The following is a 15,154-nucleotide window of genomic DNA, read 5'->3' as shown; positions in this document are numbered from 1 at the left end:
ATGACTCTCTCTTTCTCTCTCTCTCTCTCTCTCTCTCTCTCTCTCTCTCTTTTCATCTGCATAATTGGGAATTTTTTAAAGATAACATAAGTTTTTACATGTAGATACAAGCTTATATTAAGGTGTGTATTCGTATGCGCAATACGAACTAGTCAGTACAGGTGTTTACTTTAATGTGTGATGTGACTTTCATTCATGACAAGGAATTGGGACATTCTCAAACAAAGACTCTCTTGGGAAAGGATGACGAAGCTGAACGAGTTCGAAGTGCAGGAGCTATTGGGCAAAGGAGGCATCGGCTCTGTCTACCGAGCCAAGCGGATCATCGATGGCCAGGAGGTCGCCCTGAAGAAAGTGCCCTTGGCGCGGATGAAATCATATAGACGTCGCAACGGGAAGAGAATCCCGAAGGAAGCTGCGCTTCTGAAGAAGGTGCAGAAGGTGCCCGGCGTCATCAAGCTGTATGATTATTTTATCGCCAATGATAATTTCTATATGGTAATGGAACTTATTCCGTCGTCCATGTCGTTGTACGATTATATAGAAAACGACAACGACCTATCGAATGTAGAAGTCCGAAGACTCTTCAAAAAGATTGTTACAACTATAAAAGGATGTTTTGAAGCCGCGGTCTCCCATAAAGATATCAAGCCAGAAAATATACTGCTCTTCAGAGACAAAAGTTCAGGCCAGCTTGATATCAAGGTAATCGACTTTGGTTGCGGAGAGCGCATTACGAGTTACAAAGGAACGGACACAGGCGGAACTCGAATTTACTAGCCTCCAGAATACATCAAAGGAGGCGAGTTCCTGCACATGCCCGCAACAGTCTGGAGCCTGGGCACTCTTCTTTACTACATGGTGTGCCGCCGTGATCCTTTCTACACAGACGCCTCCATATGTAGGGCCAGTCCGTCATTCCCGAAGAACGTTCCGAACGTCTGCCGGGACCTAATAATGCGATGCTTCGCAAAAGACCCTTGGGGCCGCCCATCACTCGACGGAATACTGTCCCATCAGTGGTTGGAGAATGAATCATCTTGCCTCTCCTTCGAAAAGGACGGAAAGACGGATTTCACTACCGAAGCGGAGCTCGAAACCGCTAACGTCGCCCCGAGAAATCCTAAAAGGAAAAAACGCCCGACGAAACCAGAAAACGTCTCTTTGACGACAAAGAAGAAAGGAAGGAAAAGAGACCATTCTGAAGAGGATGACATGCCTCGTGGGAGAAAGAGGCGATAAAAATGATAATGCGCCCACTACAGTAATGAGACGACGGCTTGAGAGTCTTTGGACTTATTGACTTGTGCCACAACGGCCATTGGAAAAAAAAGTATGTTGTTAAGAAAAAGAAGATCCCTAAGGAATAAGTTAAGTCGGTGCCAAGTCATTGGGAAAAAGTCTAAATCTGTTAAGAGAAAAGCAGAGAAAGGGGAAAGCTGCAACATGTGACAAGATACAAGAACTTTCCATATATATATATATATATATATATATATGTGTGTGTGTGTGTGTGTGTGTGTGTGTGTGTGTGTGTGTGTGTGTGTGTGTGTGTGTGTGTGTGTGTGTGTGTGTGTGTTTGCCCCCGTTAGGCAAGCTTATTCAGACGAAGAAACCTTCCAGCAGCCAAAGTGTCAACCCTTTGTGAAGTAAGGTGTTTCCTCTTAAATGAATAAATTGTCTTGGAAGGAGCAAAATGAGAAAGAAAACGGTAATCAAGAATAGGTATTCGATATGTGTTTCCATCATTCAGAGAAGTCGTTTATTTATTTGTTTATCTATTCATTCATCTATTTATATATTTATATCTATTTATCTTGATATATGGGTGCTTATTAAAAGGACTTTGAGCGGGTGCTTGAAAAGACTCCCGTCATGTTAAGCCTGAGACTATAGGAGTGGCACCATCATGGAAGGCGCTACACCAAAGGTTTCTCATAAAACACTGTCTCTTGTTGCTTGTCCACTGATATCATAAACGGGGATATGTTTATCTTGGACAAGAAGAACAAGAACAAGAACAAGATACAGCGAAGACATATCCGAGCTGACTTCGCCGTGATCTCTCTGAACTCATTATTTCCGTGTTAAAGACTCGAACCATAGGCAACAAATGATGACTCTCTCCCTCTCTCTCTCTCTCTCTCTCTCTCTCTCTCTCTCTCTCTCTCTCTCTCTCTCTCTCTCTCTCTCTCTCTCTCTCTCTCTCTCTCTTTGCATCTGCATAATTGGGAATTTTTTTAAGAGAACATAAGGTTTTACATGTAGATACAAGCTTATATTAAGGTGTGTATTTGTATGCGCAATATGAACTACAGTCAGTACAGGTGTTTACTTTAATGAGAACAAGAACAAGATACAGCGAAGACATATCCGAGCACTATGAACCTGGAGCTGACTTCGCCGTGATCTCTCTCTGAACTCATTATTTCCGTGTTAAAGAGTCGAATCATAACCAGCGAATGATGACTCTCTCTTTCTCTCTCTCTCTCTCTCTCTCTCTCTCTCTCTCTCTCTCTCTCTCTCTCTCTCTCTCTCTCTCTCTCTCTCTCTCTCTCTTTGCATCTGCATAATTGGGAATTTTTTAAAGATAACATAAGTTTTTACATGTAGATACAAGCTTATATTAAGGTGTGTATTCGTATGCGCAATACGAACGAGTCAGTACAGGTGTTTACTTTAATGTGTGATGTGACTTTCATTCATGACAAGGAATTGGGACATTCTCAAACAAAGACTCTCTTGGGAAAGGATGACGAAGCTGAACGAGTTCGAAGTGCAGGAGCTATTGGGCAAAGGAGGCATCGGCTCTGTCTACCGAGCCAAGCGGATCATCGATGGCCAGGAGGTCGCCCTAAAGAAAGTGCCCTTGGCGCGGATGAAATCATATAGACGTCGCAACGGGAAGAGAATCCCGAAGGAAGCTGCGCTTCTGAAGAAGGTGCAGAAGGTGCCCGGCGTCATCAAGCTGTATGATTATTTTATTGCCAATGATAATTTTTATATGGTAATGGAACTTATTCCGTCGTCCATGTCGTTGTACGATTATATAGAAAACGACAACGACCTATCGAATGTAGAAGTCCGAAGACTCTTCAAAAAGATTGTTACAACTATAAAAGGATGTTTTGAAGCCGCGGTCTCCCATAAAGATATCAAGCCAGAAAATATACTGCTCTTCAGGGACAAGAGTTCAGGCCAGCTTGATATCAAAGTAATCGACTTTGGTTGCGGAGAGCGCATTACGAGTTACAAAGGAACGGACACAGGCGGAACTCGAATTTACTAGCCTCCAGAATACATCAAAGGAGGCGAGTTCCTGCACATGCCCGCAACAGTCTGGAGCCTGGGCACTCTTCTTTACTACATGGTGTGCCGCCGTGATCCTTTCTACACAGACGCCTCCATATGTAGGGCCAGTCCGTCATTCCCGAAGAACGTTCCGAACGTCTGCCGGGACCTAATAATGCGATGCTTCGCAAAAGACCCTTGGGGCCGCCCATCACTCGACGGAATACTGTCCCATCAGTGGTTGGAGAATGAATCATCTTGCCTCTCCTTCGAAAAGGACGGAAAGACGGATTTCACTACCGAAGCGGAGCTCGAAACCGCTAACGTCGCCCGGAGAAATCCTAAAAGGAAAAAACGCCCGACGAAGCCCCAAAACGTCTCTTTATCCATAAAGAAGAAAGGAAGGAAAAGAGACCATTCTGAAGAGGATGACATGCCTCGTGGGAGAAAGAGGCGATAAAAATGATAATGCGCCCACTACAGTAATGGGACCACGGCTTGAGAGTCTTTGGACTTACTGACTTGTGCCACAACGGCCACTGGAAAAAAAAGTATGTTGTTAAGAAAAAGAAGATCCCTAAGGAATAAGTTAAGTCGGTGCCAAGTAATTGGGAAAAAGTCTAAATCCGTTATGAGAAAAGCAGAGAAAGGGGAAAGCTGCAATATGTGACAAGATACAAGAACTTTCCAAAGGTAAAAAGTGCCAAGTTCAGAAATGGCGAACACATCATGCCCTTTAGAATTCTGTGGAAACTGACAACTGTCTGGTTCAGCCCAACCAAAACAAGACATCGTAAGAAAATGGGATTTCCAAGAAGTTTGAAATAAAGGGCATTGGTCCCTCAAGCGGCAGAGGGTTTCCCTCAGCTGAATAAAAACCTTTGGCGATGCTTTCAATATACAAAAACCCGACCACCTCTGTTCATAAAGGATCGCCGTCGTTTAAAGGCTCATTGAGATGGTGTTTACCCTTAAGCCTTGTTAAGATGGGGCTACTTTAGTAGCCGCAAGGGCTAGCGACTTGAAAACTACTCCTCTACTTGCACAGTGTAAACGGAAAGTTAGTTAACTTGCCTCAAAACTATCCTAGTGACAGCATTTACTTGATGGGGACGTCACCTTGCAGCTAGGACTAGCGGCTACTAAATTAATCCCGTCTCAACGAGACTTTAAACAATGTAGTTCAATTCGATTAAATAAACACCTAAGCAAGATACTGTAATGCCTGCCATTTGTTTTATATTATCTGTTTATTCATTTGTTATTATTTGTCTGTTTATTATCATTTGCTTGATTTTCATTATTTATAATTTATCTGTCTGGGGTATTGGCTGCTCCCCGTCTGGGGTATTGGCTGCATGTTATTGTGAAAAAGTAGCATGCAGTTGATACTTTAGTGTCTATATGGGGTGCCCCTATGGACCAGAGCCACACATCATTTTGTTTGTGATAGAGGAAAACTGTACATAGAAAAATTATGACACTTTTATACTACGGCTGTCCCCCCGTTATGCTGTCCCCCAACCCCTTGTTACTGTCCTGTACCATTTCTCTGAATATTCATTTTTTTTTTCGCCTACCTACCCCGTGGTGGGGGAAAAGAATACTGCCACCAAGTACAGTATTTCCACTTGAGTCGTAGAAGGCGACAAAAAAAGGGACGGGGGAAGGGATTAGGAGTCCTACTACCTGTAGCCCCGAAAGGGGGCATTCCTAAGAAAGAAAGTAAAGGCATAAGAGGGTCTGGGAGCTTTCCAACCAGTACCCTAAGGTTTGGGTCTTTTAATGTGCGTGGATGTGGTACAAATGAGAGTAAAAGGGAAGAGATAGGTAGTATTTTTGTGAGAAGAAAGATGGATGTACTGGCTTTGAGTGAAACTAAAAATGAAAGGAAAGGGCAACTGTGAGTTTGGGAGTGTAGCTGGGAGGTACTCAGGAGTGAAGAGGGGACGAGGGAGAGAAGGGATGGCTATACAAGTAAGTGAAGAGATAGGTAAGCGGGTAGTAGAGTGGAAGGAGGTGTCATCAAGGTTGATGTGGATAAAGGCGAAGCTGGGAAAAGAGATGTGGGTTTTTGTAAGTGCGTATGGGCCTGGTAGTGAGAAGAACGTAGAGGAAAGAGAGGCATTTTGGGTAGATATAAATGAGTGCATAGAGGGATTAGGGAGAAATGTCAATGTAGTTGTATTGGGAGACCTAAATGCTAGGGTAGGAAATGAACCAATTGACGGGGTGATTGGGAAGTATGGAGTTCGACGCAAAAATTGTAGTGGAGAGTTGATGGTGGAGATGTGTCTTGAAAGAGAGTTGATGATAGCAAATACAGTGTTTAAGAAGAAAGTCAAGCATAAGTACACATGGGAGAGGGTGTTGGATGGAAAGGTGGCAGATAGAGCGTTAATTGACTATATAGTGGTGACCAGGAGTATGGTAGGAAGAGTTTAGGATGTACATGTTCTAAGGAGAGAGAGTGGGGGAATATTAGATCATTTCCTGGTGGAAGGTAAATTGAGAGTAGAGAATAGGTGGAGAAAGAGGAAAAGGGCAGAAGGTAGGGAGGTACTTAGAGTGAACTGCTTAAATAAGGAAAAAAAGGAGAATGAGTATAAGAAGAAGCTGAGAGAGGAGTGGGAGAGAGTAAAGGATAGAGTAGAACTAGGAGTGAAGGAGGAATGGGGATGGTTCAAGGAGGGAGTCATAAGGTGTGCAAAGATGGTGTGTGGAACAAGGAGGGCGGGAGGAAATAGAAGGAAGGGTAGTGAATGGTGGGATGAGGAAGCAAAGAAGGGTGTAGAAGAGAAGAAGCAGGCATTCATAGATTGGCTACAAATTAGGACGAGGGAATCGTATGAGAGTACAAAGTAAAGAGAAAGGAAGTTAAGCATAAGATAAAGGAAGCAAAGAGGAGAGCAGATGTGAAATGGGGAAAGAGTATGACAGAAAAATTTGAAAGTAATAAAAAGATGTTTTGGAAGGAAGTTAAAAGAGGAAGAGGGGGCGAATCAGGTAGAGAAGAAAAGGTAAAAGGTGCAGATGGAGAGATGATAATGGAAGAGAAGGCAGTGAGAGGAAGGTGGGCAGAGTATTTTAGGGAGTTACTAAATGTGAAGGAGGATAGGGAGGGAAGGTAGTTGCAGTGGGAAACGCTAAGAAAATTACCGTGATGAGTGAGGAAAATGGAAGAGAAATATGGAAAGATTAAGTGAAAGCAGCTGTTAAGATGAAGAGAGACCCTGGGTTAGAGGAATGCCATGCAGAATATCTGAAGAAAGGAGGTACAGTTATGGTGGACTGCCTGGTGAGATTGTTTAATGTTGTGTTTAAGAGAGGGTAGAGTGCAGGAGGACTGGAGGAGTGCCTGTATAGTTCCGCTTTACAAAGGAAAGGGGGACAAGTGTGACTGTAGTAGTTACAGAGGGATCAGTTTGTTGAGTGTAGTTGGGAAGGCTTATGGGAGAGTCTTGATTGAGAGTATTAGGAGAGGAACAGAGGGAGTAATTGGTGAGGAAGTGTGGTTTTAGGACAGGTAAGGGTTGTGTAGATAAAATTTTCGTGGTACGACAGATATGTGAGAAAGCTATAGGAAAAGGTAAGGATGTTTTTTGGGCTTTTATGGATGTGGAAAAGGCTTATGACAGGTTAGACAGGAAGGCACTGTGGGAGGTATTGCAGATATATGGGATAGGAGGAAAGCTGTTAAGAGCAGTCAAGGGTTTTTATGAGAGTAGTAGAGCTTGCGTTAGGATTAGAAATGGAGAGAGTGAATGGTTTGAGGTAAAGGTGGGACTTCGTCAGGGGTGTGTTATGTCGACCTGGCTGTTCAATCTTTATATGGATGGGGTGGTGCGAGAGGTGAATGCAAGGGTAGTGGGTCAGGGGTTGGAGATGATTAAAGAAAATGGAGAAAAGTGGGAGGTGAGCCAGTTGTTGTTTGCTGACGACACTGCGCTTGTAGTAGGATCAGAGGAGGGATTGAGGAAGTTATTGACAGAGTTTGAGAAGGTGTGTGAAAGAAGGAAGCTGAAGATAAATGTGGGCAAAAGTAAGATGATGAGATGTACAAGGGGAGAGAGTGACAGTAGGCTGGAAGTGAGCATTAAAGGTGAGGAAATGAAGGAATTGGATAGTTTCAGATACTTGGGTGCGAATGTGACAGGAAAGGGAGGAGTGAGTGTGGAGGTAGAATGTAGATTGAGAGAAGCGAGTAAATGCCTTGGTGGATTGAAAAGTGTAATGAGAAATCGACATCTGGGAATGGATGCTAAGAGGAGGTTATATGAAGGAGTGATTGTGCCAACAACAATGTACGGGGCAGAAACATGGGACATAAGAGAGGAAGAGAGAAGGTGTTTGAATGTGTTTGAGATGAAATGTCTCAGAAGTATGATAGGGGTTACTAGGCTAGATAGAGTGAGAAATGAGGAGGTGAGGAGGAGAACGGGGGTGGAAAGGGAGTTGGGAGATAGGGTTGATGAAAGAGTATTAGGATGGTTTGGACACATGGAAAGAATGAGTGAAGAAAGATTAGTAAAAGAAGTGTGGAAGGCGGAGGTGGAAGGAGTGAAAATGAGGGGGCGTCCTAGGATGAGATGGATGGATGGGGTGAAAAGGGCTTTACAAAAGAGAGGAATGTCTGTAGAGGAAGGACGGGGGAGGACAAAAGATAGGGGTGAATGGAGAAGGGTTGGGTATAGATGAGGCTGTGATGCATGAGGGGGAGTGGGTGGGGGATGGGGGATGGGGGGTGAGGAAGTATGTATGAGAAAAAAATTGACGCAGCACGAAGGGATTTCTCCCTGCCATCTCCTTTCCTGCATGAGGGGACGGAGAGGGGGGGGGGGGTCGCCGAATTTATGAAGCGGCCTTGCTGTGGATGTACTGTGTCTTGCGACATTCCTTCTGACCCAGGGCAGTGGACAGGATGCAGGGATGACCCGTCATCCAGGAGGTGCCAAGATAGGAGGGAGGGAGGAGGGTGGAGGGGAGTGGAATATATGGGAAATGAAATGGGTGGGAGTGATTTCTATGCCTTTTTCTTTTTGGCTACCCCCTGTGTAAGGGGGAAAAAGCCTTTGGTATATGTATGTATGTATGTATCTGCCAATTTATCATTATTTGGTATTTACCTGTTTGTTTATTATTTACCATTACTAAGTTTGTTTATTATTTACCATTAGTAAATTTGCGGTAGACACTAAAATAGGACGCCTAATTAGGTCAGGAGACGACGCAGAGATTCTGCCGGATGATCATGATAAATTGTTAACATGGTCGGTGAAGTGGCAAATGAACTTCAATATCTCTAAGTGTAGCGTCTTAAACGTAGGGCTACACAACTTCTCACAGTGACCTCAACCAAGAACTCCCCTTGCTCTCTCCTACTTCTCCCAGTGACATCATCCAAGGAGTCCCGATAACCTATACTACATTTCCTAATAACCTCATTTGATAAGCAGTACAGGTAGGTCTGCAGACATTATTCTTCACTAGAACTTCGCCTACAGCAACCATTCAAGATAGATAGTTATAGTTCTTCTCACCCTCTGAGAGAGGGGAAAAATTTGAGTCTTCGGTGTTTGTGTCAACAGTTTTATTGTACTGTTGCATAGATTGATTATAATCGTTGGCATTCATCAGCGCCTATGACAAGAGCCTTTCACGTGATATTGAAATCATGAATGATCATCACAGGTGAGAAATGTAGTAACACATTTGTATACCACAACTAACACCATTGCATTGGTCCCTCAAGCGGCATAGGGTTTCCCTCAGCTGAATAAAAACCTTTGGCGATCCTTTGAATATACAAAAACCCGACCGCCTTTGTTCATAAAGGATCGCCGTCGTTTAAAGGCTCATTGAGATGGTGTTAACTCTTAAGTCTTGTTGAGATGGGGCTAGTTTAGTAGCCGCAAGGGCTAGCGACTTGATAACTACTCTACTTGCACAGTGTAAACAGGAATTAGTTAACTTGCCTCCAAACGGGGACGTCACCTTGCAGCTAGGACTAGCGGCTACTAAACTAACCCCGTGTCAACGAGACATTTAGCAATGTAGTTCAGTTCGAAGCTTTAAGATTCGTTTAAATAAACACCTAAGCAATATGCTGTAATGCCTGCCATTTGTTTTATATTATTTGTTTATTTGTTTGTTATTATTTTTCTGTTTATTATCATCTGCTTGATTTTCATTTATTATTATTTATCTGTCAATTTATCATTATTTGCTATTTACCTGTTTGTTTAATATCTACCTATGCATTTATTAATTCTATTTAATATTTATGTTTTTATAACTTTTATGCATTAATTTATTTACTTATTTATCATTATCATATTTTTTCGCATCCGACCTAGTTATGGAGCAAAAGGTCTCCTTTTAGCATGCTCCTCCTTTGTAATCCTTTGTAATTAAGCTAAATGGAATCATCAGGTGACAGTCGTTAAGTCTACATCATATAGCAAAATGATGGGTACACAGAGTAGTATTGAGGTAAGGAGCGTAACAGAAAAGCTACCACCTTCCATGGACCGAACACGAGACTCCCAATTGCCGGTGGGTGAGCTTACCGATTAATTACACTACGGTCGCCTCCAGTGATTAATCCTAAATATCACTCATAACGTTCCCTCTACCTCACTTTCCACCAAACACCCCAACCCCTACTCCCGCCGCCAGTGTCAAGTCTGGGTGTGTGTACCTCTATGGGATCCAACTCACTGCACCACCTTACATATCAAGGGTACTTGAAGAATCCTCCAGTATATTTGTGACGAATATGATTAGTAAACTAGTGATAGAAGCAGAAAACACCGCCTGTGCACAAGGGCTGCAACAAGATCAAATCTAATGTGTTATATTTCCATGGACCGCTCGTACGGAGATAGTTGTCAATTGATACTGATGATGCTATGCACACATCATACCTTTGAGATATCCATAGGCAAAGGGAAGCTGAGACTCTACAATGTTTACTCTGCTTCAGGAAAAATCAATTTCTCCGTCTTCCCCCCACTCACGTCTCACAGTGTGATCTACATGGGGGATTTCAACGCCCTGCACTCTGCCCTAGGAGGTTCTGTTAATCAAGATAGATCGCCTCACGGCAGCCAGAGCAGGATACACAAAATATATCCACATTTATTGTAGATTTGTTCATCAAGAACTTAGGGGTGGAGGGTACCAAAACTGAATAAAAGTCCCTGGCGTCAGACTTTTTTTTGTAAGTAAATTCGTCTACTGTGGTTCAGCAATGCAGCATTGTAGCCTATGAATGATTCACCATGGTCTTACCCAGTGTCAACGGAAAGTTGTGCTACAACGCCCCCAGAGCTCAATGCCCTCCAGCACCAGCAACAAACCAAGCCAGCAGCATCACGGACCAGAAGTCAAACCAGAGCTTCCACCTCTCTCTTTGTTCTGTGACTGATGACTTCTCCCAGTGACCTTCTCCAGGGACTAAAATTGACCTTTCCCTCTTTCCTCAGTAACCTTCCCCAGGGACTCCCATTGGCCTTTCCTACTTCTCACAGTGACCTCAACCAAGAACTCCCCTTGCCTTCTCCTACTTCTCCCAGTGACATCATCCAAGGAGTCCCGATGACCTATCCAAATCTCCTTGATAAGCAATACAAGTCTTTCTGCAGAAATTATTCTTCACTAGAACTTCGCCTACAGCAACCCTTCATGATATATAGTTATAGTTCTTCTCACCCTCTGAGAGAGGGAAAAAACTTGAGTTATCGGTGTTTGTGTCAACAGTTTTATTGTACTGTTGCATAGATTGATTATAATCGTTGGCATTCATCAGCGCCTATGACATAACCCTTTCACGTGATACTGAAATCATGAATGATCATCACAGGTGAGAAATGTAGTAACACATTTGTAAATCACAACTAACACCACAGTCAGACCAAAGAAAGAGTTACATACATATACCAAAGGCTTCTCCCCCTTACAACGGGGGGTAGCCAAAAAGAAAAAGGCATCGAAAGCATTCCCACCCATTCCATCCCCTTCATATTCCACTCTCCTCCACCCTCGCTCTCATCTTGGCACCTCCTGGATAACGGGTCATCCCTGCATCCTGTCCACAGCCCTGGGCCAGAAGTAGTGTCGCAATAAAGAAATAAAGAGTTGAGTAAGCGAAACTATATATGTCATATAAGGGTTGTGGTAATGACGTTTGTTCTTTTTCAAGTTCTTTTCCTTTCGTAAGAGGTTGCTATTTAACACAGCACCCTCCTTCCACTTTGTACTACTGAAGAGGATTGAAGTGAGCAATCGAAATATTTAGTTTCGCTTAATTAAATCTTTCTTTCGTCCGACTGTGGTGTTAGTTGTGATGAATGATCATGTTCAAACCTTGAACAATGAGACTAAAAAGTTATTCTTGACACTGAAGATATTGAATATCAAAATAGCCAAAGCTATTAGCGCAGATGACTTCAATCAAAATTGTTTACGTGAGAACCTGTGCCCAAGAAGTGTGTATATATATATAGATATATATATATATACATATACATATATATATATACATATGTAAATATATATATATATATATATATATATCACAGGTGAGAAATGTAGTAACACATTTATAAATCACAACTAACACCACAGTCGGACGAAAGAAAGAGTTGCGTAAGCGGAACTATATATTTCGATTGCTACCTGCAATCCTCTTCAGGTACTACTGAAGAGGATTGCAGGTAGCAATCGAAATATATAGATCCGCTTACGCAACTCTTTCTTTCGTCCGACTGAGGTGTTAGTTGTGATATATCTATATATATATATATATATAATATATATATATATATATATATATATATATATATATATATATATATATATATTTAAGATTATTTCAGACAAATGAGAGAGAATGTGGGTGGGGAAGGGCAAACGAAGATGTGTTAGGAATAGAGTTTATTGCCCTAACGTTGCGACCAACTTGGTCTTCTTCAGAGGACTACAGCATTACAGACGGATCACAATTCTTATATTCGTAGTGAGAGGGAACCCGCCAAGGTATGAGCGTCATGTTTTCCCTTTGGCTAACGATTTAATTATTAGGACATCTGTTGTTACTTTCTTCACTGCTTCTAGTGTAAGTGATAAAAAGTTGGCAAGCTTCGATATAACAGCGTTATTCACAAATGTTTCTATTTTTGATGCCCTAGAAGCAGTGAAGAAAGTAACAACAGATATCGATGATAATATCCTTCCAGTCCCAAGATCTGATTATATAAAACTTATTTCCATGTGTGTCAAATTTGGATATTTTATGTTTAACAACATTGAATTTAAACAGATTAGAGGTCTCGCAATGGGGAGTCCATTATCTGCTGTCATGGCATGTTTATTCATGGAAGTATTAGAAATGGACAAATACATCAACATCATGGGAAGAGGTACCACTTGGTTAAGGTACGTGGATGACATAATCGTGGTGATGCCAAAAAGAACTAATATAGAAAATAAGTTGAGAAGACTCAACGCTGTGAATAAAGACATTCAATTCACAGTTGAACTAGAAAAAGAGTGTAATTTACCATTTTTAGACACGTTGATACACAGAGGTCCTCAACAGGTAAGTTTCTCGGTGTACAGGAAACCCACCAATAGGGACGACTTTGTCCATTATTTTTCAGCACACAGCAGACGTGTTAAAACGGGTGTTCTAATAGGTTTCTTTCTCAGAGCTTTTCGTATCTGCAGTGAAGAATTCCTAGAGGATGAACTTACTTACATCAAGAATACCTTTAGGAAGCTGAAATACCCCAGAGGTTTGATCACCAGGACAACGAGGAAAGCCAAGAAGATCTACGATGGCTCAAACGTCCGGACCCCGGGAAAGGATAAGTCTCATTTTATTTCTGTCCCTAATTCTATAAACACCATAGCTATTGATGATTATTTGTTAAAAGGTGGAATAAATATAGCAAAAATATCTTCCAATAAAATAGGAAAAATATTTAAGAAACATAATAATATGCGTAATAATCTCAGTGTCATTTACCGTATTCCATGCAACGGTTGTCCATCATCTTATTTCGGTGAGTCAGGTCGAGGGTTCAATAAACGCTTGAATGAGCACAAAAAACGATCTCAGGGCTCATAGAACATCTAACTCCCTGGTTCGTCACCTGGACAAATGTGGACATCTACCTGATTGGAACAACGCAGAAATTCTACACGAGGGATTTGAGAAGAAAATGAGAAAAACTGTGGAAGCTGCACATATCGCCGCCAACAAGAACAACAACGACAGAGACGGATTTAAATGCCTCTCGAAAGCAGCAAGTGTCCTAATAATTAAATCGTTAGCCAAAGGGAAAACATGACGCTCATACCTTGGCGGGTTCCCTCTCACTACGAATATAAGAATTGTGATCCGTCTGTAATGCTGTAGTCCGCTGAAGAAGACCAAGTTGGTCGCAACGTTAGGGCAATAAACTCTATTCCTAACACATCTTCGTTTGCCCTTCCCCACCCACATTCTCTCTCATATGTATATATATATATATATGTACAAAACAAATCACTAAGGACACGTGACAACAATACTTGCAGAAACCACTTGGAAAATAAAAGAAATTAATACCAAACGTTTTCGTCTATTCAAGATGATGTCTTCAATAGACGAAAACGTTCGGTATTCATTTATTTTATTTTCCAATTGGTTTCTGCAAATATATACATATATATATATATATATATATACATATGTATATATATATATATACATATATATATGTGTATATATATATACATACATACATATATATACATACATATATGTATATATATATATATATACATATACATATATATATATATATATATATATGTGTGTGTGTGTGTGTGTGTGTGTGTGTGTGTGTGTGTGTGTGTGTGTGTGTGTGTGTGTGTGTGTGTGTGTGTGTGTGTGTGTGTGTTTTTGCCCCCGTTAGGCAAGCTTATTCAGACGAAGAAACCTTCCGGCAGTCAAAGTGTCAACCCTCTGTGAAGTAAGGTGTTTCCTCTTAAATGAATAAATTGTCTTGGAAGGAGCAAAATGAGAAAGAAAACGGTAATCACGAATAGGTATTCGATATCTGTTTACATCATTCAGAGAAGTTGTTTATTTATTTGTTTATCTATTCATTCATCTATTCATCTATTCAAATATATTTATCTTGATATATGGGTGCTTATTAAAAGGACTTTGAGCGGGTGCTTGAAAAGACTCCCGTCATGTTAAGCCTGAGACTATAGGAGTGGCACCATCATGGAAGGCGCTACACCAAAGGTTTCTCATAAAACACTGTCTCTTGTTGCTTGTCCACTGATATCATAAACGGGGATATGTTTATCTTGGACAAGAAGAACAAGAACAAGAACAAGATACAGCGAAGACATATCCGAGCTGACTTCGCCGTGATCTCTCTGAACTCATTATTTCCGTGTTAAAGACTCGAACCATAGGCAACAAATGATGACTCTCTCCCTCTCTCTCTCTCTCTCTCTCTCTCTCTCTCTCTCTCTCTCTCTCTCTCTATCTATCTATCTATCTATCTCTCTTTGCATCTGCATAATTGGGATTTTTTTAAAGAGAAAATAAGGTTTTACATGTAGATACAAGCTTATATTAAGGTGTGTATTTGTATGCGCAATATGAACTACAGTCAGTACAGGTGTTTACTTTAATGAGAACAAGAACAAGATACAGCGAAGACATATCCGAGCACTATGAACCTGGAGCTGACTTCGCCGTGATCTCTCTCTGAACTCATTATTTCCGTGTTAAAGAGTCGAATCATAACCAGCGAATGATGACTCTCTCTTTCTCTCTCTCTCTCTCTCTCTCTCT

General features: G+C 41.5%; 2 protein-coding genes across 2 annotated transcripts; both read left to right on the top strand.

Moving 5' to 3' along the window:
- The first annotated feature begins 243 nt into the window (after positions 1-243).
- On the top strand, positions 244-780 carry LOC143034803 (serine/threonine-protein kinase pim-3-like). The gene has a single exon (XM_076201149.1). It carries the CDS (start codon positions 244-246, stop codon positions 778-780), a length of 537 nt encoding a protein of 178 aa, XP_076057264.1.
- Positions 781-2,752: 1,972 nt separating this feature from the next.
- Positions 2,753-3,289, top strand: LOC143034802 (serine/threonine-protein kinase pim-3-like). Its single transcript, XM_076201148.1, has one exon. It carries the CDS (start codon positions 2,753-2,755, stop codon positions 3,287-3,289), a length of 537 nt encoding a protein of 178 aa, XP_076057263.1.
- The last annotated feature ends 11,865 nt before the right edge of the window (positions 3,290-15,154 follow it).

This window comes from Oratosquilla oratoria, chromosome 18 (genome assembly GCF_046742065.1).
Source record: "Oratosquilla oratoria isolate Oo_2021 chromosome 18, ASM4674206v1, whole genome shotgun sequence".
Lineage (NCBI taxonomy): Eukaryota > Metazoa > Arthropoda > Malacostraca > Stomatopoda > Squillidae > Oratosquilla > Oratosquilla oratoria.
Note: the sequence above shows the minus strand (reverse complement) of the source record. Positions and strands in the feature narration are given on the sequence as shown.

Excerpts from the sequence above, each read along its gene's own strand:
- LOC143034803 (XM_076201149.1), top strand. The coding sequence starts at position 244 with ATGACGAAGCTGAACGAGTTCGAAGTGCAGGAGCTATTGGGCAAAGGA.
- LOC143034802 (XM_076201148.1), top strand. The coding sequence starts at position 2,753 with ATGACGAAGCTGAACGAGTTCGAAGTGCAGGAGCTATTGGGCAAAGGA.